General features: G+C 54.1%; 1 protein-coding gene across 2 annotated transcripts in view; it reads right to left on the reverse strand.

Annotated features, from left to right (window-relative positions):
- Positions 1-17,337, reverse strand: part of NLGN4X (neuroligin 4 X-linked) — a gene marked incomplete at both ends in the record, with an annotated part of 134,510 nt that overhangs the window by 60,054 nt on the left and 57,119 nt on the right. Inside the window, 2 exons of one of the 2 annotated variants that reach the window (XM_084258030.1) lie at positions 9,205-9,357; positions 12,914-12,973. In XM_084258030.1, coding sequence (XP_084114156.1) covers positions 9,205-9,357; positions 12,914-12,973 — 213 coding nt within the window. The remainder of the gene's footprint in view (positions 1-9,204; positions 9,358-12,913; positions 12,974-17,337) is intronic. The other variant, XM_084258031.1, reaches the window with a different exon arrangement.

A 17,337-nucleotide genomic window follows, 5' to 3' on the forward strand; every position in this document is an offset into this window, starting at 1 on the left:
CAAATGGGGCCCTCTCTGCTTAGTCTGGGCTGCTCTGTCATTGAAGAAGCAACGCTGCAGCCTCTGAATGGCTGCGGGGAGACACGTGGGGCCGCTTGTGGTGCAGGAAAGCCTTGTTGCTGATGGCCACGGGGCTGGAAGTGCAAGAGGACCCCCAAGCAGGTCACTTCACAGCTCACACCCGGGGTGATCTAGGAATGGGTCCGGGTGAGGAGTGGCAGGATCCACCCTCAGCCCAGAGCGGAGCACCGGGAGGGAGACGCAGAGTCCCTGCACCCATGGGTATTCCCACTGCAGCAGCCACTGAGAGGACCCTGATCCGGTCAGGGCCCTGCACCCAGGACAGCGTGCTTGGACGGGACAGATGAGGAGATGCCGACACGGAGGAGGAGCCTTGGACTGGCCTCCTGGGCCCAGCCCTGGAGGACAACACACTTCCATTGTTTGAATCCCCCCATAAGGTATGCGTCGGCCCGAAAAAACCCGAGACCATGAGATCTGCAGATCATTCAGACACTCTCCAGTCTTCTGCAAAGATTTAGGGCAGTTCTGGGGCACGACAGCCATCCAAACGGCTTAAGACGCCCGCAGAAGGAGCTACAGAACACAAATCTGTGTTCTCGAGACCTAAGCTTCCTCCGGAAAGCTGATCAAGGAAACATTTAAGACCTGCAGACTCTCAGCGGTTCTTTCAAGCCCCGAGGTGGCGACTCCAGAGGAAAGCACGGAGCCACCCGACACCCACCCGGGGAGATGGATGCCGAACTGATGATCCCGGCGTCGTAGATGTTTTGAGGAAAAGGAAGCAGCTGCCGAATGCAAGATGTGGAAATAAACAGCATTTACATGAAACCAGGCATCCAGGCATGTGACAAGCGGGCGCCCCCTCCCCACGGCGCTCATGCAGGTTCAGGGAAACACACGCTCTCCTGGTTCATCAATTAGCCGTTGGGAGTCAAGAACATGGGTGCAGGGACCCCCGGGAAAGGCGTGAGCTGCGAGACAGCACGAGTGACCCTCAGGGCCCCGGGTTCAAGTGCACAAGAGGAGCGAAGACACGCCGGCAGGCTGGGCGGTTTCCTCTCGGCAGTGGGTCTGAGGAGCAGATGGAGTCCAAACGCCGGCTGAGATCACGAGGGAAAATGTGCTGTGGGTGCGTGCAAGGACAGAAATGAAATTCGGGCGAAGAGGTCAGCAGGAGAGACGAGAACCGAAGCACCCCCACCCTCCACGTGGGCAGCGAGTGCCGGACAGCCAAGGCGCGCACGAATAGGGGCGCACGGAGCTCAAGCAGAGACGCCGGAGAGGCAGGGCCACGAGAGGAACCTACCGGCGACCGCCAAGAAATTTAACAACAGCCCTTGACAAAGTCTTTAAAAGAAACTGAAGAGGATTTAGTGTCATAAACCAATTTCTAAAATCAAGCAAAAAAATGAACACTCTGAAAAAGAAGAGGGAAATGTTTCCCCTTCTGACGAGAGGGCTACAGCGTCAGCTTTTTACGGAGGCAGAGGATGAACTCCTCCAAAATAACACAAGCGGGCCGAATCCAAGGTCAGCTGAATGTCCGAGAAGTGTGTGATTGAAGGAATAAATCACATCAGCAGGGAAAAATAGGCAGAAGGACATGATGGCGTCCTTTAGAGCCAAGGCGAAGTGGACCAAGTCTAAACGAAGATCTAAAGGAATATAAGTTGAGTAAATAAATAGCCCGTGGGTCAGGCAGAGTTCTTAAATGCCACACAAAAGAGCGAAGACAGCCAGATAAATTGAAGAGCAAATATAAAAACATTCCTGTCTCAAAGGGCAGCTTGAAAAATCAGGGTCCTCTCTAGAACGTTCTTTTCTGGTATAGATTGAAATCCTGCGGGGGGTTTGCAATGAGGAGGGATGGACGCTATTTCTAAATTTGAAGTTTGTGTTTGGGGAGGAGGCGGGCGTAACAGTGAGGGGAAAAGTCTCCCAGAGATTCAGAAATATGGGAAGAGGCACTGTGGGGTGGGGTGTCCTCGATGTAGTTAAAAGCACGGGGTGGGGAGGGAGTAGGAAACATACAGAAGACATATTTGTATCTATTTTTATGTTAACATATGAGAATAAATCATTTCTTATCATTAGCTTCTCCAGTTCCATCTACACTGTTGTAAATGGCGGCGGTTCATCCTTTTTCCTTGCTGCATAGTATTCCATTGTGTGAGCATACCACAGTTTTCTGAGCAATGCTTATTTTTGTCTGTCTTTTTGACTGCGGCCATTCTGGAGGGTATGAACTTGTGTTTTATGAGAATAAAATATATTTCATAGCTACCTACCATAGGCATTCGTCAAGACAGAGAGAGAGAGAGAGAGAGAGAGAGACTAAATGGTGTATATTAAAACAGGTTATTGTAATCAAGAGTCAGGGACCACTCAAAATGCAAGAAAACATCTCTGAGTCCCAACCAGATGCAAATCCCTCCTTCGAAACTTGTTACCAGCCTCCCACAGCACAGCCCACGCTTCTTAGGTGGACTTTCTGGGAGGGTTTCTCCAGGAGATGAGGACATACCTAGGTCTACACTGAATCGCGGGTCTTTATAGCAACGTCCGCCGCCTGCGTACTTGTTTCTGTCTCCAGCCATTTACCGGGACACAACCCTCTCCCCCAAGTAGCCAAACCCACAATAAAAGCGGCTTCCCTGGAGGCGTCGAAATCATAACCTGCAACCTGCATAATTAAGGGATGCCTCACTGTGCTTGATCCCCAGACCCTCACCCCTCGGCTGCTGTGCCAGCCACAGACTGTCGCCTCCAGGGTTTGAAAATAGCCGGTTTTCACCTACGGGTGGCTGCACGCCCCCTTCAGGAACCCTCTTGTTATTCTGAATCGAAGGGCAAAGGGTGCAGACAACCCGTTGTGATTTTATTGGTGGAAGACGCTATGTGCGGGGCCACCCGCGAGGCTGCGGGGACATTTTGCTCCTGGCGACTTTCGCTTTAAACCTCTGCCTTCACCCCCAGACCCAGCTTTCGGACGTGCACCTGCCGGGAGAATCTGGGCCAAAACACAGGCTCCTGGGAAGGGGGTGCCAAAGGTTTTAAGCTCCCCACTTGGGGGGGCTTTGTAGAGCCTTTCCGATTATAGGACTGGAAGGATTCTTCCCCGAAAAAGGGGAGCTGGCCAGCACGTGGGTCTTCATCGTCCGAGGATTGTTTACAAACCAGAATTATCGGGGGGAACTTCATCCCCAGGGCACCCCCATCAGGTTCTTGGTTTTAGGGGTTCTCCCTGGAACTTTTCAGCAACCCCCCAGACACCAACCCTTCTTTCCTTCCGTCTCCTGTCTCCACGGAGACAGAAACCACCTTTCCAGGCAACCCAAAAGGCCGAATCCTCCCCCACTCGCTGAGAAAACGTCTGCTGCTTTGGGAATCAATAATCTTTAAGAAACTCCGTCTGGGAAAGAAAATTTTCCAGGAAAGGATCTTTTGTAAGCTCTCCGGCCCGTGCATTTATTAGCTCAAGCTTCAGTGACACCCCAGAATCAATTAGCTAGAAATTATGTATTAATATGTATAGCGTGTATTAATGGATTCTTCCACCAAGCTGGTCGGAACATTTGGAGGCGCCGTAAGGGGATGCATGGAAAAATAACACTCGAGCGTCTTTTAAGAAATTCTCAAGCTCACGGAAAGGGAGCAGGGAGTCGCCACGGCAGGTCCACGCCGGCGCTTGGCGTGTGAGGTGGAAAATGCAATGTTCCTTGCATCGCGAACCTATTGCAAAGCGGCGCTGATCTTATCAGCAAAGTGGCGAAAGATGCAAGAATTCACAGACGGGAAAGCTGAACCGAGATGAAAACCAGGGATATCAAAAGGGCTTTAATTGAATTTCCGCTGCTCCCAGGTTGAGCCAACTCTCCGCCTGTGATCATCTGGGGGCACGTTCAAGCCTCACCTGCTGGAGAGGCTTGAATCATAAGCCTTATTTCAGGGATACTCTGGTCAGTATCAAAAGCCAACATTTCTGTAAACCAAACCGTGCATGTTACGTGTCTATACCCCCGTCTGAAAACGCACACGTGCCAGAGCTTCACAGGGCAGAAAATCCCAAGCTCTGTTTCGTAAAATAAAAAACCGCGATCTTTTTCAAGAAGGCGTTTCTTCCTTCTGCACAAAGCCCGCCAGGGTCTTCTGCACACAGAGCCCCCCAAAAATGCGTCCACATCCCCGATGGTGCCCAACTGCTGTTGTCCATTTTCCTCGCAGTTCGGTCACCCCAAAACCAGGGACCGGCCTCTGCTTGTTCATGCCACGGGCTCCCTAAAGGGCCTGTTCCCTGTCCCGGAGCAAAGTCTCATCTCAGGACACGGCTTTCCGCACCCCGAGCAGAGCGCGGGACCCACAGCCGGCTCGGTGGGCAAAAGCGAGGTGCAGTGGGCATGCCCAGTCACCAGGAGGCAGGAAGGAGATGTCCTGGGTCGCCGGCGGCCCCATCAGGGTCCCCGAGTGACCAGTGCGTAGAAGTCTACTGAGCTGCACCGGGGAGGCGGCAGCTTGGAGGGCAGAGAGGAAGCTTCTTCCCTTTTCTGTGGCTGCAAACCCTGCTGAGAGCAGCTGAGTCCCCAGGGCAGCCTGGAGGAGGGGGCTCTGCGGGACTGTCTGCTGGACCCCACCCACCCCAGAGAAGCCACAGGAGCCAGCAGGGCCCAGGGAGAGGCAGGACCCAAGGCTGATTGACCACCTGTCACCCCCCACTTAGGGCTCAGGTCCCGGACCAGGAATCCATCTCGGTCCCTGTGCCGCCTGCACACACGTCCCTGTTAAAATGTTTCATGGCCTGGCGAAACCTCCCCTGCTGATCCACTTAGCTTTGCCCGGCTTTCACTGCCCGGCAGCTTATGCAAGTACGTTTTTCTCTGAAGACACAGAGAGGGAAGCTTTGCAGGGGGACATGCAGTGGGAGAGTGGGCAGGGCAGGCAGCGGGGTGGACATGGGAGGGGGCATCGATCCGCCGGGAGCCTCGAGGGGGAAAATGATGGAGAAACACAAAGCCTGCTCCATGCACTCCCATCACAGATGGACACCATGGACACTGGGCGGCAGGACACGGCAAAGGAGAGCTGGGCTGCTGTGCAAATCCCCAGGGGGCATGAAAGGCCGTCAGGGGAGAACTGCATCTCTGTGGCACTCTGCTCACAGGCTCGACCTCCCCCGTGGACAAAGGACAGCAGAGGGTGGACATTAGCAGTCAGACACCCGAGTGGAAGAGAAAGCGCTTGGTGAAGGTACCAAGGAGTTTAGCCGTGTACGAGGCCACCCTTGGTGGACAGGATCAGGGTGTCCGCACATCATGAGCTCCTAAGAATGATAGAGGGCGCCCCCCCCTGAAGGGAGCTGGTGAGGGCTGAGTGCCTCCCGGCTGCACAACCGGGTCTGGCCGAACTGCAGTCTCTGCAAGGGCTGGAGACGTAACCAGGTAGAAAAATAATCAGAAACCCTCGCGTCGAGATCCTTTCCGTGATTTCAAATCACAGGCGTGTTTTGATTCTTTGTCGTTAAGGTGCTTCAGTGTGGGGGGTGGAACCAGGTAGACATTAGCATCCTGGAGCTGGCCAGCGGCTTGGGTTGTTTCTCTGGGTCACCAGGGGTATTGAGACCAAGTAAACTGTCCGGTGAGAACCGCCCATATTAAAAAACCCGGCAACAATAAATGCTGGTGAGGATGTGGAGAAAAAGGAGGCTCTGACGTCGCTGGGGGGAATGAGAGCTGGTCCAGCCGCTATGCGGAGCTGCGTGCAGGTTCCTCAAATTACTGAAAATGGAGCTACCCTAGGACCCAGCAATTCCACTCCTAGGAATCGACCCACAGGGCACAAAAACACTAATTCGAAAGGAAACGTGCACCCCTGTGCTTACTGCAGCTCTATTTACAACAGCCGGGATACAGAAGCAACCTAAATGCCCCAAAATATACAGATGGATCGAGAAGATTGGGTCTGTGTGCACAATGGAATACTACGCAGCTACGAAAAAGGTTAGCTCATGCCATTGACAGCAGCTGGAAGGGATGATGCCAAGGAAAATAAGTCACAGGGAAAAAGAAAAACAGCAGATGGTTTCACTTATATGAGGAAAACAGGGAAACCGAATCATGAGTCAGAGGGAAAAAAAAGGCAAAATTAGCAGGAAAATTATAGATCTGAGGCACCCAGCTGGGTAGGGGGAGGGAGCGGGTCAAAACAGGGTAGGGGAGAGTGCAAGGGGTGGTGGTGAAGGCCACAGCTGTGGTGTGGGGAGATTTATGGGGTATCCAACTAAGGGTGGACATCAAATACTGTGCAACAATGAACGGTGATGTAAGAAAAAATTAAAAATATAAACTAAGACCACGGGCACGGATATAACCGCGGGCATTGGAGACAAGCGGGAAAGTCACAAACAAACCCCTGTGAACACCTGCAGGGTCTTCACGACGTGTGTTCAACAGCCTCGCCGAGGCGGCCCCTCCGGCACGCCCTGGGGAACAGTGTCAGGAAAATTCACCAGCAAAAAAGTCTCTCCGAAGACGGCACATCCCGACAGAACCCGAAGACACAGGATTTTCCATCTCGATTTCTCCTCCCCAGTGCCCGCCTTTTCACCGCCCCCCAAGACACCTTGTTCACCCTCTTTCTGGAGTCGAAACAGCATCTGACGCCTCCTCAAAAAATAAGCACGTCCGCAGGAAGGAGAATGGCCGCCCCATAGGCACTGCCCTTTCCACCAGAAAGAAAGGCCACATGGTTCAACCTTTGGCTGCCAGCACAGCGACTGTATCCAAGTCCCTCCTCACCAACCCTTTTCTGAGTATCTGGGTGCCTGGACTTAAAAATGTCTCCTCTCTGGTCATCGTGATTCCCCGCAAGGGACGACACAGGGAGGTTGGGCAGGGAGATGGCCGAGGGCGGTGCCGCAAGATAAACAGACACGACTCCATCACCAGAATCAACGATGTTGGCACCGTCCTCTGCGTCCCATCAAGGGGGTGTGTGGGCTCCTTGGCACTGCCCAGCGCGCACGCTGGAATGTAAATAGAACTGCCCAGAGACACTCACCACCCCTGGGCGCTCCCTCACCGCTCCCTGGGCCTTCCTTTTCAAAGGACCATCTCCAAGGCTAATTCCTTTCCAATGAGGAGCGGTAGAAAAGCTCGTGCTTTGGGGGGGCAGATGACGGCGTGCACCCACATTTCCACACTGCTTTTCCAGATCGGGGATTCACCAACAGGGGAGACCGGTCAGAAATCGCCATGGAGAGGGGCTGAGTCCAGATCAGTTTTTAGGGGGGTGAAGGTCTTTTGAAACCTAACCTTTTGGGGCTGTGCGCGCATCGGGGACACTGTGGGGTCGCGCAGGGTGGGGCTCAGGGGCGCAGCGCTCCGTGGTGAGGGCTGCGCCGTGCGCCCCCTGCGCCCTGCATCCCTGCGCGCCCTTCCGCCCTGCGCCCCATGCGCTCCCTGAGCCCCATGCGCTCCCTGCGCCCCATGCGCTCCCTGCGCCCCATGCGCTCCCTGCGCCCCATGCGCTCCCTGCGCCCCCTGCGCCCCATGCGCTCCCTGCGCCCCATGCGCTCCCTGCGCCCAGCGCCCCTGCCCGCCCTGCAGCCCTGCGCCCCGAGCCCCCTGCGCTCCCTGCGCCCCCTGCGCTCCCTGCGCCCCCTGCGCTCCCTGCGCCCCGCGCGCCCCAAGCCACTGCGCGCCCTTCCACCCTGCGCCCCATGCGCCCCTTGCGCCCCCTGCGCCCCGCGCCCCCTGCGTCCCCTGCGCCCCGCGTCCCCTGCGCCCCGCGTCCCCTGCGCCCCGCGTCCCCTGCGCCCCGCGTCCCCTGCGCCCCGCGTCCCCTGCGCCCCGCGCCGCCTGGCACCAGCTCCAACTCCCACACAGTGCGCTCTTTCAGAGCCTCTGTGCAGGGGCCTTCCTGCTGGTTTCCTCTCTCACCTCTTTGTCAGAATGGGCCTTTTGTCAAAGATCAAGGGGCCCACTTCCTGCTCCAAACACTAGCGGCCACAGCCTCCAGCCAAAAACCGCTGCAAAATACTCAGAGGCGCGCAGGCCTCCCCAGGCGGAACCAACGACGAGCCCCCCCCCCAGCCCCCCGCCCGCCCCCAGATTGGCTCCAGGAACCCGGCAAAGAAGAAAAAGGCATAAAGCCCCGATGAGGGGGGTCTTAACTCTGCGGCTTTGGGTTTTCTTTCACGTAAAAACCAACAGGAATTTCGAGGACCTGCTCCCCAAAGCGCACGTTTGCCAACACGCGTTTCTGCAACTCAGCAGCCCCCTCCAGGCGCGCACCGGCGCTGGGTTCTTGGATAGGTTCGGATTTTCAGGGGAACGGGGAAAAAAAGATTCAACATATGCTTCCGATTCCAGGCTGGGCGTCAGATGTCCTGGGGGGTATTTGCGCATCTGGAGAAAAGCTTTCCTGCCTCCTGTCTTGCTAGACAATCCCTGTTACTTGCCTTTGTGTATTTTCCATCCCACACTGGTCACCGCACTGGTCACCACACCGTTTTGACCCACGTCTGCCTGCACGGGAGAGCTGGGCCCAGAACTGCATTCCGGGGTGTCGCCAGCACAGGGAGAACCCGAGAAGGGGCCCGAGGCCGTCACCCCACTGTAGGTTTTCTCGCCGCACCACTGGGGAGAAATGCAAAGCAGCCAAACCATGGCGTGACCGACTCTCACGTCCTCGCAAGATTCCCCTGAACGTGCGTCTTGAACCAGAAACTCCAACATCCCGGGACGGCCGCTTCCCGCAGGCGGACAGCAGCGCAGCGGCCTTCCCCGCCGTCCGGCCATCGCCAGGCCAGCACGAGGATGGACACGGAGCTCAGCTCAACGGTCCAGCGCCGGCTGTCGCCAAACCGGCCGCCCTCAGCGTGCGCACAACTCGCGGGTACCCCCAAGACCGCTCCGTCTCCAGAGCCACGCGGGCCGCCGAGCGCCAGCCGGCTGGCTCCATCACATTTCATTTAACTCGATGACCTCGCAGGCCAGTTGGGTAAAGAGTCAGTGGGGGACCCCAAGCCAGCCGGCGGGGTGACAGGGCTGTCGGGAAAGGCAGCCTCGGGGAGGAGCAGACTCTGTGGTCGGGAGAGACGGATGCCCCGCGGGGAAGCCTTCGCACAGGGCCGCACCCCGCCCAGGAGGCCCCCAGCCCCGTGGACGCCCCGGGGTCACCTACCTAGGATGCCCAGGCGGTAGTTGATGGTGATGACGATGACGTTGCCGTAGCTGGCCAGGATGCTGCCGTCGATCATGTTGCCGGTGCCCTCCATGTAGGAGCCCCCGTGGATGTAAACCATGACCGGCTTCCGGCTGTTCTGCTCGTGGATGTCTGCAAGACAAGCCGGTGAGAGACGGCAGTAAAGGACCGGGCTGCTGAGCGGTGGGCGTCCTGCTGAGCCCAGGACACGCTGGGCTCCCGCCCCCATGCCCAGAGGTCAGCTGGGAAGGACGGGCGGGGCGTGACGGGGGGCGTGCGTGTCTGTCAGGGCAAACGCTCGTGGCCGACGGAGTAAGGCTCTCCCGAAGGGGGATGAGCTCCCCGACGGCTGGCTGGACGTCAGGACATGTGGGGACTGCCAAGTGCATTTCTCCCATCATCTAAGTGTCCAGCAGCTCCCAGGATGGAGTTTATTGCTCCTGGGACAGTCCCCTGGATCCCCAAGAACTGGCTGGACTTCGGGACACATGGGGACTGTCCCCAAGTACATCTAAGTGTCCAGACAGCTCCCAGTATGGAGTATATTGTGCCTGGACTGGCCTCTGGATCCCCGAGGGCTGGCTGGACATCAGGACACGTGGGGACCGTCATCAAGTGCATCTGAGTGTCCAGCAGCTCCCAGGATGGAGTTTATTGTGCCTGGGCTGGCCTCTGGATCCCCGAGGGCTGGCTGGACTTGAAGACACGTGGGGACCGTCACCACATGCATCTAAGTGTCCAGTAGCTCCCAGGATGGAGTTTATTGTTCCTGGGACTGTCCCCTGGATCCGCAAGAGCTGTCTGGACTTGAAGACACGTGGGGACCGTCACCACATGCATCTAAGTGTCCAGCAGCTCCCAGGATGCAGTTTATTGCTCCTGTGACCGTCCCCTAGACCCCGGACCCCTGAGAGCTGGCTGGACATCAGGACATGTGGGGACCACCACTAAGCACATCTCAGTGTCCAAGAAGCTCCTGAGATGGACTACACTGCACTGGGACCGTCCCCTGGACCCCTGAGAGCTGGCTGGACATCAGGACACGTGGGGACCATCGCCAAGTGCATCTAAGTGTCCAAGAAGCTCCCAAGATGGATTATATTGCCCTGGGACCGTCCCCTGGAACCCCGAGGGCTGGATGGACGTCAGGACACGTGGGGACCATCACCAGGTGCATCTAAGTGTCCAAGCAGCTCCCAGGATGAGTTCATTGCTCGTGGGACTGTCCCCTGGGGCCTGAGGTGAGTGTTTGTACCAGGACAGGCACAGGCAGAGGCGGGAAGGAAGACTCGGGACAGATGGTTCAGAATTACGCACTCAAAGGTGTGAAAATGAAACCAAAATGGAAAAAAAAAATGTCCCAGGCAGCCGCGGCCGGGATCTGACCCCGGGAGGTGGAAGAGACAGACGAGAGGATGAAAAACGCGGCAGAAGGTCCCCACCGCAGGGGCCTGATCTCCGTCCCCACCTGCCACCCAAGGGCCCCTCGGGCATCACGGAGCCACTTGAACGATGATGTAAAAACTGCCGTCACGTCCTGGAAATGGAAGCCGGAGCCCCCGTCCGTCCGTCCGTCCGGCCGGCATTTGGGAAACAGTACGTCGAAATCGGGCTTCTGTACGGTCGAGTGTCAGGCTCACTCTGAGGAAAACAGGCCTCCAGGGGGCTCCTTCCGGGGACAGTTCTAGGAACCTGCATGACCAGCGTGTCCGGGCACAGGTGGCCTTGAGGGTCGGGCCCTCCCTGGGCAGAGACAGGGCCAGACGCAGGCTGGTCACTCCAGTCTGTGGGTGCTTAGAGCAATCAAACGGGCCCAGGACTATGTTTTTCTTGCTTTCTTTTCTAAGTTTATTTCTGCATAAAAACTGGGGTGCAGGCCTGAGCTGTGGGGGGTGAGAGGATTCAGCAGAGACAGTGGGGAGCAGAGCAGGTGCATGTACCGAAATCCACTGCTGAGGGGAGCAGCGGGAGACAGGAGAGGCCTGCTGTGCCCCGTGGGTCAGCTCCCTGGCCGGGGATCGAACTCGGGCCGCAGCGGTGACAGCCTGAGACTCCCCCCCGAGGCCACCAGGGAGGCCCCTTTAATGCTTTCTTCAATAAGGACTTTTCTGCCCATTTTCTGGGCTGGAAGAAATTTTAACGAAGGGAGACCCCTTGCTGGCGTGGTTTTCCCTAGAGCCAAGGAGACCCCAACTTCAGACGGGCTCATGGGGTCGGCTCCCCAAAGCCGCAGGCTCTTGCTCATGATCATTACTAATTAATTATAACTGGCTATTAAATCTGGGGTGATTGATGGCGTTATGTCTCATCACAGTCCACCTGCAAGTTCGCCTCGACGGCTACCACAACGGGCTGCGGCGTTTCCACGCCGCACTCTCTCCCCGTCCTGGATTTGCTGCTTTTGTCCCTATGGTTACGCCAGAGGAGGTGCCGGGGACGTCCTCGGAGAGCTTTTAGGGGCTGCTCCGGGGACACGGGAGGGTGTTGTGTCTCCCCGTCTTAACCCAAAGGAGTTTGCGAAGCAAAACCGCAGGCCGCTGTGTCCCAGGCGCCCAGGACGGTGTTTTCACGGGGAGAGAGGAAGTAAATTTGAAAGAGAGGCAGTGCTCCCCAAGATGGAGGGGAGCAGGGTTCAGTTATAGGCTTAGTTTTTCGCTAGTGTCAAAAGGCAGGTGTCCTGGGGGATCCCCAAAAAAGGAAGGAGATGAGAAGAGTCTGTCACCCTCCCCAGAGCACAGTCAGGGCCATCGTGAGGGGTCGGCAGGACAGCGGGGTAGGAGAAGAGAGTCAGTCAGGCAGCTCTGGGGACCCCTGGGTGCCCCACCCGGAACCCAGGGGGTTCTTTGTCCAGAGCATCCTGCACCAGGGGGACAACTGAGCCTCTTTCTGGTCCGTCACGCGCCCGGGACTGGGGGGTCCATCAAGAAGAAACGTCTCAAAGCAGCGCAACATGGGCGGGAGGGAGAATGTCGTGCAAACGGCCGGGGCGTGAGAAGGAACAGAGTCAGGGGGAGCTGGGCCGTCTCCTACGCGGGGACCCCCCTCATTAGTGTTCTCGTGAAGGGCAAGGGAAGGCATCTGCGACTGTGTGGTCTGAGGCCCTTTGCAGGCCCCAGAGCGTGAGCCAGAGAGTGACTCAGCAGCCTCGTCTGGGGTCGGTGTGTTTGCAGGGGATCCCCAAGGGCCTACGGGGAACGCCAGCCCCCCAGGAGTGACCCCGGCCGGCGGGCGCGGCGTTGCCGTCTGCAGAGAGAACGCAGAGGCCCCGGGCCGCGGGCCGAGCAGACAGCGTGAGCTCCCAGCGTGGCATTTGGAAGGGAAGACATCACCCATGCACGGCTGACAACTCCACTTTCTCTTCTTGCCACCGAGCCCCAAAAATAAAAAAAAGGAACAAAAAGAAAAAGGAAAAAGGTGAACCCGCTGGCCGGTAAGATGGGGTTACTCAAGTCAGGTCGAGAGGCGTGTAGGTCTGTCCCCGCGGGGATCTGTATCATGGACACAGGGGGTGGGTTTAGATTCAAAAACAAAACCAAAACCACAGCGGTTGGCAAGGAAAAGGGAGCACAGCGCGGTGTGCTCGGTTCAGAGCAGGGAGGAAAAAGAGATTGAAATGAAGAAAAAAAAACAAAAATAGAGAGAGAGGGATCATGCATCAGGGTCGAGCTTGGAAAAAGCCAAAAAATACCTTCGTCTTCACCACGGTCATTACTGCTTATATCATCGGCATTTTTCTTTGTGTTGCCTCCTGGGGTCGAATTGAGAAGAAAATAAAGGGGGAAAAAGAGAATTCAAAAACAGCAGGTTTGCAAAAAAAAAAAAAAAAAAAAAAAAAACTAAAAAACCAAAAAAACAAAAACCAGAAGAGAGATTCTACCCAGTCAAAGAAAAAAAAAAAAAAAAAAAAAAAAGTCACCCAAAAAGTTGACATCCGTCCCATTTGGAGTTCCAAAAACATGAGAAGGGCAGGCGATGCAAAATGCAAACTAAGAGGGAGATGTCCGGATGCAGATGTTACTTGCCGGAAACATGAGCTACCCTGTGGGGATGCGGCTGGGGGACGGGGTTAACATGGTACGACTGCCCCCAAAAAGAAGAAAAAAGAACCAAAAAACACAAGCGAATGTGATTTTCAAAAGAAGAAAATTAAATCGTTGAAAAAAGGTTTCCCAGATTCTTAAAATAAATGTGTATGAGGCGGTCACGGCTTCGAGCCCTACCCACTCACATCCAGATCACCCTGTGACATGTCTACACCGGGCCGGGAGGAGACGGTACGATGCACACGGAACACACTTAAACCATAAACATGGAAGGGGGATCATCCAATGGTCCGAATATTGACATTCGTTTCATGCACCGGAACCGAAAAACACAGAGTTTCAAACAACACAAGCGTCTGGAATTTAAATCCTGCAGATTCACGTTCACGGGTGGTTTGCGAACGTTTTGTCTCGTCTTTTTTTTTTTTTTTCCATTTATTTTTTTCTAGCATGGATCATTTTTCAACAATATCTGTCTTGTTTCCGATCCACAAAGACTACCACGTCCAATCAGGATCTATGGAGTCAAGATCGAACATGCTAAGGCGTGTTTTCCGTGCTTGAAACACCTGTCAGATATTACTGGCATGTTACTGTCACTGGAGTTTGTAAATAAAAATGAGAATGGGACCACCTACCTTTAGCCCCTGAAACAGAGGCCACACAGGACATTCCACGTAGCAAAGGCAAGGGAGGCTCCCTAGGCCACGGCAAACGCCGCTACGTTCTCTTTGGGAGGGCGCCATTTTGTTTTTTCCCATTTTCCAGCTACCAAGAGGCCCCAACACATTCCTTATCCCTTGGGTTGCTGACTTACTCTTACTTAGCTCAAGAGTCTTCTAGAAAGACAGACACACCCCAGGGGTCATGTCTCAGCTGTGAAAATGGCTCAATCCGTTGGATCGTTCTGTGCCTCCCTATGGGGAGGCAGGTAGACAGGAGAGCATAGAGCTCGCTGGCCGGCGTGTCTGAAGAACATTCCTCACTTGTCCCGAACTCAACGGGGCTTCTCCGTGCTTGGAGAGCAAGACTTGAACTTGTTTTCTTCGTAGATCCAACATGGGTTGACCCGCGGTGCGTTTCACGTGGCTCAACGTGTTCTCACAAGCAGATGCTGGGAGGTGGGAGACTCGACTCATAGCATTTGTTGAATTTTCAAGCGAGGAGCGGGAAGAGGTGCCTGGAGCCTGGACATGCCCAGGTGGGGGCAGTTTCACTTAATTTACCTCCAGGCAGGGTTGGGTCTTGTAGGAGGCGTTGAGTTCTCCTGAGGGCACATTTAGTTTAAATGCTAAAGAGGATGAGGCTGCCGAGCTGGCTGGTATCCGATGAGAGTCATCAGCTTGTATCATAATTTGCTGGTGTCCAAGAATCTGACAGCGTTTAGCTATCTTTAGCAAAACTGAATTAATCTCCCAGAGATTAGCTCCACCTTCTTGTAGGTGCTCATTGTCTGGTTGACCAGGAGAACGTGCACTTCACAGCCACCTGGCGGGGGACACTGACGTCTCAATTGCACTAAGAAGCCAGAAAGGGCTTCCTTTGTTGGAGAAATTCACCATGTGGATGATGTACTAAACCATTTCTGTTACAAATCGAGGCTTTCTCATGTCTGGGTGGGGGTGGGAATTCTACTCCTTCATGGAAGGTTCTGTGTAGAACTCACTACAGAAGCAAGACCAGGGCCTCCTGTGGCGACAGCACGGAGAGTTCTCAAATATTAACAAGCAGGTCTGCCACGCGACCCAGCCATTCTCTCCCCAGCTGTCTCCCGAAGAAGGCAGCGCCATCCACAACAGCCAGGGTGTGGGGAGGAGCCGGCCTGGGCATGGTTCGTCCCTGATGAAATTTTAAATATAATCTGATAAATATTTCAACATCCTGCATTGCTCATTCTCTCTCCCGTGTCTATCCACCCATTTAGTATCTGTCTACCAATCAGTTATTCTACCCCCTGTCATGTCTGTGCCTGTATCATCTATCTATGATCTATGTATGTATATTTGTATCTAAATAGCTATCGAACATCTAGTATTTCTATCAATTTTATCCATGTATTTCTATCTCTCCTCCTATACATACATCCACCACCCATCCCTCATCCATCCATCCTCTTATCCTGCCCATCTACCTACTACTACCCATCATCTACTTATCCATCCAAATTTCCACCCATCCATCCTGCCGACCTACCGACTACTCATCATCTATCCATCCATCCATCCATCCATCCTCCATCCACCCATCCATCCTGCCGACCTACCAACTACTCATCATCTATCCATCCATCCATCCATCCTCCATCCACCCATCCATCCTGCCGACCTACCAACTACTCATCATTTATCCATCCATTCATCCATCCTCCATCCACCCATCCATCCTGCCGACCTACCGACTACTCATCTATCCACCCATCCTCCATCATCCATCCGGCCAATCTTGCATCTTCTCAAGTACTTAGATGCAGCATTAAATTGAGTGATTTGATGCCAAACATCATCCCAAGAACTTTCCAGGTACGAACTCATGTGTTCCCCACAACCACCCTGTAGATGGTGAGTCAGCAACATCCCCCTATCACGCCGTTTATAACCTTCCTTCCAGTGACTGTGCAGGCATTTTTAAATGTCTATGTAGTGACATTTGCCACTAATTCCCTCTATAATCTCGGTTGCTGATGTCTTTTATAAAAAAAAATGATTCTTCCTTTTATCCAAAGACTGAAAATACTTGGCCATATTTTCTTTTGGTGTTTCAAAGGTCTTATTCACAGGTGAAGTATATTTGGAATTTATTTCTCTACGGATTCTGGTTCAACACACTGCCTTTATTACTGCTTTCTGTGGTGACACCATCTGTGAACCTTCTCGCTAATGTGCTGCGTCAGAAGCTCCAGTAGGGTCTGCTCTTGTCTGTCTTGCCCTAATTCTAAAAATCTGAAAATTTATTTTTCTGTGCCCCATGACTGCCTTAATTTCTCTAGTTTTAGACTGCCTGTTTATATATATATATATATATAAATAGCTTAATATATTTATATATAATATATATAATATTTATATAATATATAATATATATTTTATATATATAAATAGCTTAATATATATAAATACCTTATAAATAAATAGCTTTATATATAAATATATATATACACAGCCTTATATATTTATAAATATATAAATTTACATATATATATATATATATATATATATATATATATAAAGCCTCCCTGGTGGCACAGGGATTAAAGACAGCTCTGTCAAGCTACTGCCAGCCACCACAGCATGAGTTCGAGCCCCGGCCAGCGAGGGAGCTACCCACAGGGCGCAGCAGACCTCTCCTGACTCGCCCGCTGCTCCCCTCGGCAGTGGATTTCAGTTCATCTGCCTGTTCTGCTCCCCGCTCTGTCTCTGGTGAATCCTCTCACCCCACCACACCTCTGGTTTCCACCCCAGTTCTTGCATCAATAAATAAATCATTATTAAAAATAAATATGTTATATATATATATAAATATGTGTGTGATTATATGCATCTGTATATGACAGCTCAGGAGACAGAATTCACAAAGCACACAGTGCGTCCTTTCGAAACGCGTGCATCCGTGATTCTGCACACACCGACAGATGCCGTCATCAGCGCTACCCAACTGCAGAGGAGTAGATCCCTCACCCCAAGACACTGTTCCCACCACATTCCCTCTCCGTTCCCCGGCCCCCGAGGCCCCACCTGCACCTACTCTGCCTGTGCAGCCAGCCGACGCCGTCTGTTCTGAGCGTGGGCGAGAGCCGCCGTGTGCTCTGGTGGGTGGTGAGAAGGCTCGTGCGCTCACACGTGTGGCCTGGCGGCCGGCGAGGAGGCCCCTCCACGGGGATGGGGGACAAGCATCCCTGAGCCGCCAGCATCCCATGACCTGGAAGCTGATCCAGCACGAAGACCCGCCCGCTGGGCACATGCCACTGCACCCCACACAGCCACGGGGGCCATCTGGGATGGCTGCACACACTGAGCAAACTCTAAGTGCAGCAGCGGGGCCGATGGGGTGCAGATTCCGGTGTAGCCTCCCC

This window comes from Talpa europaea, assembly GCF_964194135.1.
Source record: "Talpa europaea genome assembly, chromosome: X".
NCBI lineage: Eukaryota > Metazoa > Chordata > Mammalia > Eulipotyphla > Talpidae > Talpa > Talpa europaea.